We start from the raw sequence: 12,992 nt of genomic DNA, 5'->3' as shown, positions 1-12,992 counted from the left end.
GAACCCCTGGAGCCCCTCAGGCACGATTCACAGCTGTTGAACGTGGTTACTGGTGTTCGCGCTTCATCATCTGTAACCGTAGACGATACCAAATCTGTGGAAGAAAAGACTCTGAAGGGCGTAGAAACGAAAGAAATTGACAAATATGTTTTCAGAAAAAAGGAAAATGCTGTAACTATAGCTGAGAAGTCGCCTTTGGTGATAGATATCGAGAGAGAAATGGTCAAACCAGCTCTAATCTACTATCATCTAGCCACAGTGGCTAGAAAAAAGGGTTTTTACTTGAAAGAGGTTCTATCATTTGAGCTCTGTAGTTTTCCACCATCGATCTTTAGTTCGTTTGAGGTGATGAGGACAGCTGACAAAGTCTCTCTGACAAACGTACGGATGAAAATTAACATATTTGGATTCATCATGCTTGATTTGATAAGAAGCGACTATTTAAACTCCAAAACATTATAAACGCAAAAATCAATTTTCCTCCTTCAAGGACAAACTTGGGACAATTGTGCAAGGAGGATTTGGGTGGATTTTCTTTGTGTAATTAAGCTAATTTTGTGTTTTTTAACATTTTGGTGTAGAAAAAAATTATGTTGAAATTTCTCCGAGGTCAAGCCGTGTTTTCAGTCTACTATTACCTGAATCAAACACTTGCTCATCATCTATAAAACTGAGGACTAAAGGCGTTTGATGGCTCAGGTGCTTCTCAATTATTAATCTAAGAGTGACAATGTGGTCGACGCATCCTCTCCCATTCCAAAAATCACGGTTTTTCTCTTAAAACTTTATCTACAGCATCTCTAAGTCTAAAAAAGTATCATCATGTTATTCTTTCCTACAGAAACCAAACTAATACATGTATAATTACCACCCTCACTCTTATCACCTTTCTAATAGAGGGGTTGAATAAGAGTTCCCCTAAAATCGCCAGGTACTTCCCCTTTTTCAAAAATCATATTTATATTCTTCAGTAACTTATCTCTAATTTCATAACCAACGTATTTAAAAACCTTATTTACCACATTATCAGCAAGTATGGGCTCATTATTTTTTAATCCTTTTAGTACTGCTACTAATTCTTCTTTACAAAATAAATCTTCTTTCACATCCAAATTGTCACTGTTTCTTTCGTTGCTATATCTTTTCCCTTAACTTTATCACGGTTTAGCACATTCTCAAAATATTCTGCCCATTTCTCTTTAACTCTACCCTTATAACTAATGATGGTCCCATTCCCATTTTTAACTCGGACAAGTCAAGATTGACTATTCCGTCTCAATTTATTAACATATCAGTACAAATTTTACTATTATGTTGTCGGGCTGCATCTTCTAAATCTAAAGCGATGTTATCAATTTTAATCTCACTTCACATCTTTTTAATTCATATTTTAATGCTTTCTCCACTGCCTCTACATTCTTCTTATTTTTATATGATCTATCACTCATATAATTTTTGTACAAATTCTATTTATCATAACTAAACATGTAGAGGAAACAGAATAACCGAACCAAATTCCAAGCCAATTCACCAAAATGGAGCAAGGGAGAGAAACATTTTCCCAGATCTAAAGTGGTCACTTGGTAACAGCTATTAAGACCAAAAAACTCGAATTTGGAAGTGTTAAGTATCAGACCGACGGAAGCAAGATGCGACTTAAGTATAGAGGGGGGATTGTCAAATTCTTCTTGGAACATACCATTGTAATCTCAGCAGAGCTAAAAATGGTGCTCAAAATGAATCTTATATAGATAAATACGTATAAATTGATATATTTCTAAATATTTAAGCTAAAATTATTATTTCATGGAAGCTCTAATGCTACCCCTGTGTGCACCTACAATACCTAGGTTACAGTCAAATATAAGAGTCCCAAAATTAGGAATATTTCTGACAATTAAAATATGATAGCATGATTTGAAAGAACAAGCATTGATATAAGAGAGAGAAGTATTTATTCATTAAACAGATAATAAATAAATATAAATGGTTATTACCTCCCATAAAAAGCAAAGCTTGTCCGAGGGGGGGATAGAGAAAACAAAATACATAAAATGAAAGAAGAATACAAAGTGAGAGAATACAGAATCTTGAAATAAGGCACAGAAACCCTCTGCATTTCCACTACTACTTCTAACCACTCCTTGCAGCACCAACCTGCACAAGGTGAATCCAGCTGATGACGCTACTCCTCTACCCTAATGTGTTGAAAGTTTCAATCTTTACTGCTTGCAATGGAGTTCCAATTCCCTTTAAGTTCTTTTTTATAACCTCTTCTCATCCCCATTTGGTGACGGCCTGCTATTCGTTCGGCCTCAGATGGATAGCCATAAAGCCCATTTCTGAGCGATCTATCATCCTTCATCCGTAAAATGTGGTCTATCAATCTTAACCTTTCCGTCATCACGAGCTTAGAAAGTGGGGTCAAATAACACTTAGTATAGCTTATTGGTCGATGTACGTTCAGTCAAATAAGCACCCATCCTTAGACAATCCTTCTGGAAACATCCAACACATCTTCCTCAGCCTGTCAATGAGCCCACTTTCAGGGTCATTATTGATCATTATAATTACGATGGCTTTCAATATTCTAAAGTTAGTCTGGGGACTTGTCTTCCAAATATTCCAGACTTTTTAAACTATGAAAAATAACTTTGCACCTTGGCTATTCTGTTTTCTGGATTTTCAATGCACCCGCTATCTTTACTAATAAAGCTTCCCGGTAAGTAAACCATCTACTTAATCTATGTTTTTGCTGCCTAACATCATTTCTTCATACCCATTCATTACTAGTCGAGGCAACTGAGTGATTTCCGAAACCTAATCTCCAATGTTCAACTATCAAAAAATTGGTTCTTCTTGCTGACTGCCCATCCCAATATTCTGCATCATCAAGTCTAAGAGGCTTTTACCTTTGCATTTGATATTATGTCTTTCAAAAGTCTTTGTTGTGTTCTTTAAGATAAAAGTCCATCAAAATAGTCCTTTGAAATGGTGATAGTATGCAAACCTGCGTAATTCCTAATTCCTCAAAGGAACAATAACTAACCCCACTTTCTCCTGTAATAGCAGGAATATATTTTCATAAGTAGCACCAATCACTCAAAGTTACTTACCTGATTTACCACGCAAGGATAGGACCCTCAGTTAACTTTTTCTATCAGTTGAGCCCTGTGCCTTTTCAAAATTTATATAGCTATTGGTTAAGGGGGTCTGATGATTCAGCCACTTCCAAATTGTTAATCTAAGCATACAAACTTGGTCAATGCATCCTCCCTTCTTCTAAAAAGTGCAACGAATTACTAGATTCAGTGTCGTTACCTTTCTTATAACAATGTTTACTTAAAATTTCCCTAAAATCACTGGATATTCCCCTTTCATTAGAATATTTATAATCATCATTCTCTTGAATGTAACAAATTAACCACTATATTTCAAAACCCGTTTACCATGCTATCATTTCAAAAGACCTTATCATTTTCAATCCTTCCTTACAAAATAAACTTTTCCTTACAAAATAAATTTTCTATTGGTTCCAAATTATCGAAATTTTTTTTCTATATCATTTTTCACAACTTCATCCTAGCTTCAGAGATTCTAAAATAGTGGATTATGCAAGAGTAAAAATAGTTCAAAAATATCAGAACATATATATCCTTACTTTCTGCATACTTTTTATCTTCTTCAAGATCTGAACAATCTGATTGGTCTGCTGAACAAGTTCCTTCAGAGCATTTCACGCCAATCTTATGCAATGTGAAGATGCAACACAGGGTTGTCAAAATCTACAACGAAAAAAAAAATCAATTTTTCTTGCAACAGTGTTGATTGCTTAAAACCATCAAAATTTCTGTTGTCTACTGTTTCTTTTAATTTGTAAAGATATCTGAGGATCAATAGCCCAGCTGGTATGTCTAAATTATCCAACAGATAAGTAGGCTATCAGCTGATGTCTCGAATATATTTTTATTTATTCAGATAATTTTGGAACAGATAAACATTCTTGTTTAAACGCAAAGATATAAATACAAACTTAACAAACAGAGAAAATGCCTAGTGGCATTCATAGTCTAAGTAATTACAAAGACACCACTGTTTTGTAATCACAAATGTACAAACGAGATTCCAAGAAACGGGGTCTTTTTTCTTTTAATAAATCAAAAATAGATTTTTAATATCCAAAGGTTTTTGCTATGGAATCACTACATTGGGAAGAAGAGAAAAAGTTGTAATTGAATTATATGAGATAAAACCTAAGATTAAAAGAGCCCCATGACCAATGTGTAGATTTTCAGCTAAGACTGGTAAAATGGATCAAACGGTTCGTGGTAACGAACTGTAGTAAGGAGCGACCCGGCTCAAAAGTAACCGAAACTCTAAAAAATGGAATTTTGATATCAATAGTTACATGAAAAGAATTGCATTTTTATACTAGTTCTAAATCTATAAGTTTCATCAAGTTTAGTCTTACCCATTAAAAGTTAAGAGCCTGAGAAAATTTGCCTTATTTTAGAAAACAGGGGAGACACCCCATAAACTGGTAGACTTCAGACTGTACAGCTCTTTACAACAGTTAGCAAATGTACCTAATCCCAGTCCTGTGTGTTCCCCAGAGAACAGTTTTGGGACCCACATTGTTTCTTCTTTATATAAATGATATGATTAACAAAGTCAGCAGCCACTTAACCCTTTATGCTGATGACTCAAAACTATTTGGTGTACTTGATAAATCATCAATACAATCTGACCTTGGGCACACCCAGCCATGGGCAGATAGGTGGCTTCTCTCTTTCAACATATCAAAATGCATCACCATTCATTTTGGTCACAATAATGCTCTGCACCAATACACTATGAATGATAACCAGACATTGTCCCCAATTCTCCTCCAAACTTGCACCAGTGGCAAAGACCTGGGAGTCACTATAGATAATCTTCTGAAGAATACTTTGCAAAAATTGTTTTCACAGCAAATTTTAGCCTTGGACTTATTAAAAGAACACTTACTAGCCAATCACATGGAACTTCATTGAAGTTATACAAGGCAATTGCAAGACCAGTTCTTGACTTTGGAACCTGCCTTGCTGGCCCTTTCTACAAAGGTGATATACAGTTGATAAAAGGTATACAAAGGAGGGCCATCTAGTGCATCTCTGGACTTGGGGAGAAACTATCTAGTTTCTGAAGGCTATCTAGCCTAAAACTCCCATCTTTGACCTTCTAATGCAAACTGAGTGACATGCTACTCACATATAAATTTGTCAACCATCCCAAAAATAAGCTCTTTGTCCAATTAAAAAACAAAAGACAAACACAAGGTCATTCTAAGAAGCTTCATAAGCCCAGAGTTAACAGTAGAATCAGACAAGACTTACTTTAGCCAAAGGGCCATCAACAATTGGAACTGTTTAAGAAAGGAGACAATGCATCAGCTGAAGTTTTTAAAAGCAGACTCAACAAAGAATAGGAAGCCAAACCTTCAAGATACAACTGGAGCTGCCCATCATCTGTGTTTTACAAATAGTGATTAATATATATGTATATATATATATAACAAAAATTGTTCACGGATGTTGATGCTGCTTGTCATACCCAGCCAACGTGCATACTCTATAAGAAATTGACATTGTGTGGTGGTGTCTACACTAAACTACAGAAGAATGGTCCCCTTAATCATACCTATCTGTGGTCACTGGTACCAAGTGGGCTTACATTGCATCTATCCTAGCAAACTCTTACTTGGAAGGTATGTCACTGGGTTTTAAACACAGTTACAACCCTGTTCTTTTGTATTTTGTGTAAAATGTTTCAACTGCCATCTCAACAATGAAACTGAACAGATCCAACATTGGACCTTACTTTGCTCCAAAGTGCAAATTAAGGTAAACAATTCTAAAATACTTACTTACACCATTCCTTAAGGTGCACCAATAAACTTTACACATACACCCCTCTTATATAAGTTGAACCATATAAAAGCAATATATAAACTAAAAGTAAGGACTAAAACAATGAAGTTTTTACTTTATTACATGCAGGATGTTTCTATTAATAAATTTATCTTGTTTCTCTTCATTATTATCACTTTTTAAAATCAGTTCAAATGATGTTTTGGTGAATCATACACTCAATCATAACCAAAGATAAATTCAAGACTGAGGAATAACCACTTTAGCCTAGGAGCTATGAAAAAAGACTAGATTGAAGTAATAGAGAAATATATTTATTGAGGTATATCGGACCCAGGGTCAAAGCTAAGGTTTGGAGAGGGGATGCAAAGAATGTGCTGACAAATGTGGACACATAAGCTAAATTAAGACACCCAAACTACCAAGGCACTTGCAATGTATGCTAACACCTTGGAACTTTGGGCAGGGGGGCATCTATACCCTCAGCTGCATCCCTAATGTTGTTAGAGTAGCAACAGTTACATTGCAAAGATGCATAAAAATAATCAATCTAAAAGGGGGGTGCTCCTCTTATTTCTGTATAAATCTAGAATTAGGGCTGTTGAGATGAAACAATTTAATAAAACCATATTTAGCTTACTCCCTAAGATGCAGAATAACTGTAGTTAATACATTTTTAATGCAACCCTGCTATGCTTTACCCTTGCTCTAATGCACAAATATATGGCCCAAATTGTATATTTCCCATGCATTTATCAATGTGTCAATCTTGCTTTAACCCATCTACCCATAAACCAAATGAATGCTCCGAAAATGAAGAAATAGAAAACACATGAGAAATATATAATTTGATCTATATATTTGCATATTAGGAAGGGGGGGGGGTTAAAGTACAAAAGAATTGTAGTTGAAACTCAGAATGTGTTGCCTATAATTATGGTACAATTTTAGACAAGCTACATTCTGTTATCTTGGAAAGGGGCTAGGTTAGGAAAATGAAACTTTCAGGGATGGATCTACAGACTGAAGTATGTAATGGGAAGGTATTTTGAAATATCTATGTCAACTCCTTCTCACTCTAGAGAGCCTTGACCATAGATGACCTTTAAAAATCCTTGTGTTTCAAAAGTGAAACCTTGTAAATGTATCTTGTGCTTAAATGAAATACAAGAAAAGTATTGGTAAAATTCTAGTTTAGCTACTTTTTGCTATCTTGGAAAGGGGTTAGGTTATGAAACTGAAACTTTCAGGTATTGGCCTACAGACTAAAGTATGTCCTGGGAAGGTATTTTGAAGTACTTACCACCACTCCTTCTCCTTAAAGAGGCCGATGACTTTTGATGACCTTTAAAAACATTTGTGTTATAAAAGTGAAACCTTGCAAAATAGATTTTCTGGCTAGATGAAGCACAAAAAACTATTTTCAGCTTCACAACTTTGCTTAATCCCCAATTATTAAATTTCAAAGATCTATAAATAAATTTCCTACATTTAGAAAAAAACAGTAGTGTGGCTTAAAATTCTGCTCAAATAACAGGAATTATATTTTCAGAACTAAAACCAGAGAAAAGGGAATTGATAACTGAAAATTAAGGTAAAATGTTCTTTGGTCAAAATTTCAATAGGTATAGACCTGTCAAGTAGGCAGATTTCTAATTCTTTGAAATCAGATGAGTATTAACATAGAAGCTTGGCAATACCTCTGCCTGCGATTGTCATGGATAATTTCAACCTGTCCCAAGCCAGGATAAAGGAGAAGGGTTGGGTGACAGGTTTGCTTCCTGTCCCTGTAAAAAAAAAGCCCCAGCAACAGATTATCTTCCCCCTGGCAACAAACCCAGCATGCCCCTGGACAGACAGCAATCAACCAACAAAAATCTGCTTCTGAAACATGAGAACTATGATTCAGTTATCAAAAACCGACCAAGTTCTCAGAGTGATGAAACAACATAATATTGATATCCTGGCCCTAAGCAAATTACATTGGAAAAAGGCCAAGGTGTAGAGGGTGTAGGCCAAGAAACACTATATGATGGATATGTGCTGTTGTATAGCAGAGAGGACAACCATCTTCAGGCAGGTGTAGGACTCACAATGTCCCCTGCAGCATACCAAACAATGATGAAATAGACTCCAATAAACAAACGGATCTTGTTTGCACAGTTAGCTACAACAGACACTAAGCTTTCTGTCATTGTATGTTATGCTCCTGCCAATGAGCCAGATGATGATGTTAAAGATTGCTTCAGTGAAACCTGGCCCTAAGCAAATTACATTGGAAAAAGGCCAAGGTGTAGAGGGTGTAGGCCAAGAAACACTATATGATGGATATGTGCTGTTGTATAGCAGAGAGGACAACCATCTTCAGGCAGGTGTAGGACTCACAATGTCCCCTGCAGCATACCAAACAATGATGAAATAGACTCCAATAAACAAACGGATCTTGTTTGCACAGTTAGCTACAACAGACACTAAGCTTTCTGTCATTGTATGTTATGCTCCTGCCAATGAGCCAGATGATGATGTTAAAGATTGCTTCAGTGAAACCTTACAGGCCATCACCAAAGACATCCCCAAACATAATGTTCTGTGTGTTGTTGGTGATCTGAATGCCAAAGTAGGAGCCAATTGCAACTTCTGTCTCAAAGTCCTAGGACTGCAAGGACTTGGCCAGATTAGCAAAAATGGTGCATCACTAATAGACTTTATGCTAAGTGATGACCTTGTTGTTGGTGGATCACTCTTTGAACATAAAAATGTGCACAAGTACACATGGACATCTCCAGATGGTAGAAGAAGAAACCAGATTGACCATTTCCTGATCATCAGAAGCTGGTGCACAAGCCTGTTAGACATGTGTGGGTATAGAGGAGCAGATGCCCAGTCATATTACATGCTCATGATTACCCAGATACAGACCAAACTATGTGCCCAAAGAAAGACCCAGCAAGATCTGAAGAAACTGTACAACATGGACAAGCTATAGGATAAAAAAATCTGCAGAGATTTCTGTATATTGTTATGGAACAAATTTGATGCCTTGGCTGTTGAGGCAAAAACACTCAGAAAGCATCAAAGGGAAATGGGAGAAAACAAAAGTACATACACAATGATTGCTGAAGAAAAGCTAGGTTTCCAAAAGAAACTAAAGGAAAGGTGGATGTCTGACATAACATGGAAACTGATTGATAAACAAAAACGAATTAAGCAGGAAATATTCATAGCTACTACAAGGAGTTCAGAGCTGGCAACAAAACACTTATACAAAGAAAAAGATATAAAAAAGAGTGCAAGAAATGAAAAGAGGCAGTTGCTTGAAAATTAAGCTGCTTTAGCTGAAGAAGCTGCTAGGAAGGGTGACTCCAAGACTGTCTACCAATTGACAAATGAGATGGTAGGAAAACAAAGCAATCAAATCACCCTTGTCAAGGACAAAAAAGGATTAATCATATCTGATCCAGAAAAGATTGATGAGAGATGGCTTTCCATTTTGAAAAACTTTTGAACAGACTAAGAACCTGTCACTGAGCAAATGTACCTGACATCCCTTTCATGAATTTAGACATCAATACAGATCTTCTGAGTGCTGAGGACATTATGCATGCAGCTAAGAAGTTTAAAAATGGACAGGCCCAGGTATTGATGGCTTTCCAGCAGAAATACTAAAGTACTCAATTAGTACCTGCATATCCATTTGGCTCTCCTTCTTCACCAAAATATGGATTTAGGGAAGGTCCCAAGAGATTGGAGCAGAGGCTTTATAATCAGACTCTTTAACAAGGGAGGCTTGATGAACTGCCATAACTGGAGAGGCATCAATCTTCTCCCTGTCTCATCCACACTATTAGCCTCCATCACTTTGCAGCATCTGCAAAAAGCACTAGATGCAACCCTACAAGAAGAGAAGCATGGTACATGGCTTCAGAACTGGGAGATCATGTTCTGATTTAATATTTGTACTAAGAATGCTTGTCAAAGAATCAAAAGAATAGAACAAGAAGCTCTATCTCCTATTCATTGACTTTGAAAAGGCATTTGACTCAGTTGACAAAGATTGCTTGTGGAGAGTTCTGAAATACTATGGAATTCCTAAGAAAATAGCAGATATGATTATAGTGCTTTATGAAGAATCAGAATATTGCATAAAGACCAAAAATGGTACAACCAGATTTTTCAAGATCATGTCTGGTGTCATCAAGGGTGTGTACTTTCCCCTATGCTCTTTATAATTACAATGGCTTATGCCCTGAGATTTGCATCAGGTTATGGGGTAAAAGTGAGCAACAAGCAACTGCTTGATCTGGACTTTGCAGACAACATTGTCCTTCTCTTGAAGAATCTGAAGAACAGTTGCAGCAGCTACTTGACACTATCACCAAGAACACAGAGAATGTCAGGCTAAAGATAAACATTGAAAAATCAAAGAGCATGGCCATCACAGGCTTGCCACTTGTTCTCCATTGCAAAAACAAGGATCTAGAACAAGTCCAGGAGTTCCAAGTACCTGGGTAGCTGGATTGATTGTGATGGAGAGATTTTGACTGAGATTAAACATAGAATTGGACAAGTAACAAAATTAGTAACAAATATTCAATATGATGGAAACTTCAACTCTTCAACAGCAATGTACTCTCAATTATCCTTTATGCAAGTGAATGTTGGAAAATAAATACCCAGCTTGAAAAAAGGATCCTTGCATTTAAAAATATGAGTCTCAGGAAAATCTTATGAGCTGGCAACAAACAATTACAAATGCAGAAACACACAGAAGAATAGGTCAACTTCCAGTCACTGAGTTGCCAAAGAGAAGGCAGTAGACATATCTGGGACACATTCTTTGTATGGAAGAGAGCCACCTCCCTCAAACAACCTATGAATAGAAGCCAGATGGTAGAAGAAAGCAAGGCCACCCCAAAAATACATTGAGACAAACATATGACCAAGATCTGAGGATGGCTGATACCTCACTACAACCTGAATGAGAAGACATCATTGCTGCAGCATCAATACAGGACAAATAGAGAGGTTTTGTTGATGCCCTATGCACCACTGATGGCTCTGGAGGAACTAAGGCCTAATAACTTACTAGAGTATATTTTAGGCCCTGGATTCATTACTGAAATTTTTGTTTTACTAATCTAACAACTTTTCAAGATAGCAAACAGTAGCTAAACTGTAATTTTACCAAAGTATTTTCAGCTTAACAACTTCAATCCATCCCAACTGATGAGGTTTCAAAGATCTACAAATACATTTCCTACATTTAGAAAAAAAAACATTCATATGACTTAAAAATTAGGCTACTCAAATAGGAGGAATTGCATTTTCAAAACTAAAACCAGAGAAAAGGAAACTGGAAACTGAAAATTAAGGTATAATGTTGTACTATCAAAGACCTGTCAAGTAGGCAAATTTCTAAGACTGAGAAATCAGAAGAAAGTTAACAAAGCAGCTTGGCAATACCTCCTGGAGTATAGTTTTGGCCCTGGATTCATTACCTTAAATTGTATTTGTCAGCAAGATAAGGTGGTAGATCCTACCACCTTATCCACCATTAATGAAAGCTTATAACCTACCATCATTAATGAAAGCTTATTTTTCTAACTTAAACCCTTTACAATACAGCAAAAAGTACCTCATCAACCTTTTTTCTATAATTAGCCTAGTCTAATCTGCATAGGCTATTTTGAAATTTCATTTATTTATAGAAAAAAGTAGATAGAATTCTAGTTAATTGACTTCTTGCTATCTCAGAAAGGGTTTAGGTTAGGAAAATGAAACTTTCAGGAATGAATCTACAGACTAAAGTATGTCAAGGGAAGGTATTTTGAAGCAACTACCTCTACTCCTTCTCTCTCTAGAGGGCCCTGACCTTTAAAAATATGTGTGTTATAAAAGTGAAACCTTGCAAAATAGATATTCTGCTTAATTGAAGGACAACAAAATTGTTTTCAGCTTCATACATTTGCTCAATTCCATTTTATAAGGTTTTAAAGATATGTAAATACATTTCCTAGATTTTGAAAAAAAATTGATATGGCTCAAAATTTGACTCAAATAACTGGAATTGTATTTTCAGAATTAAAGGCAGAGAAAAAGCAACTAGTAGCCTAACTGAAAATTAAGGTAAAATGTTGTTTTGTCAAAATTCAATAGGTATAGAACTATCATGTAGGCAAATTTCAGGGCCCTCTAGATGGAGAAGGATTGGAGGTGGGTACTTTAAAAATACCTTCCCAGGACAAAGTCTACTTTAGTCTGTAGATTCATCCCTGAATGTTTCATTTTCCTAACCTAAACCCTTTCTGAGATAGCAAGAAGTCAATTAACTAGAATTTTACCAAAAAGTGAATGCAAGTTCTTCACACATAGGCCTAGATTCTGCTGAGTACAGTTTTTATACATAAACTGGTCTATTATGAAATAAAACATGTTTTTTACTATTATTCCTCCAGGAGAATGGAATTCTTAAAATGATGCTGTGAAAAATGAAGATAATTTCACCAAAAGACAATTAGCCTAGACTGTATTGTACTAATTGAAAAAAAATCAAAGGGACAATCTAATGGTTTATTTTTATACCTAATTTCCACCCTATTACACAAACTTGTTCATCCCAGCTACTGAGATAAAGCTGTTTACCTTCAAGGTTATACACTTTCATACCTTCATTATTTTTGCTTCATTTGATATTTCCAAGCCTTGTAATATTTATATTGGTGAGAATATTTAGAAAACATTAAACTAATAATACTTCTAGATGTTTCATATTGATAACGATATTTAATTAGCAGTCCTCTCTTGTCTGATGACTTCAGAATGTACTTTTCCTATTGAGTTGAACTGAGGTTACTTTAGGCCTTTTTTCGCGTCAACCAGCTGGTTTAACCAATGACAGCTTTGGTTTAACCAGCTTGTATGTTTAACGCAAAAACGGAAAAAAATTACATATGGTTGAGCTCAAACAAAACTGGTTCGCGAAAACACTCTTTTTACTTGTCGGTTTGGGCAAAAAATTTCAAACATAAAACATCCGTAAAGTGTTAAGAGTGTCATTCTATTATAATTAAATGATTTAGCACT

At 35.8% G+C, this 12,992-nt stretch overlaps 1 protein-coding gene across 1 annotated transcript in view; it reads right to left on the bottom strand.

The window, feature by feature from the left end:
• The window catches only part of LOC136031413 (O-glucosyltransferase rumi homolog), a gene marked incomplete in the record, with an annotated part of 141,857 nt that overhangs the window by 123,094 nt on the left and 5,771 nt on the right, over positions 1-12,992 (bottom strand). The window contains 2 exon segments of the mRNA XM_065710969.1: positions 3,662-3,785; positions 12,576-12,765. Coding sequence (XP_065567041.1) covers positions 3,662-3,785; positions 12,576-12,581 — 130 coding nt within the window.

Source organism: Artemia franciscana, chromosome 9 (genome assembly GCF_032884065.1).
Source record: "Artemia franciscana chromosome 9, ASM3288406v1, whole genome shotgun sequence".
NCBI classification, from domain to species: Eukaryota; Metazoa; Arthropoda; class Branchiopoda; order Anostraca; family Artemiidae; genus Artemia; species Artemia franciscana.
This window is presented reverse-complemented; position numbering and strand designations above follow the sequence as displayed.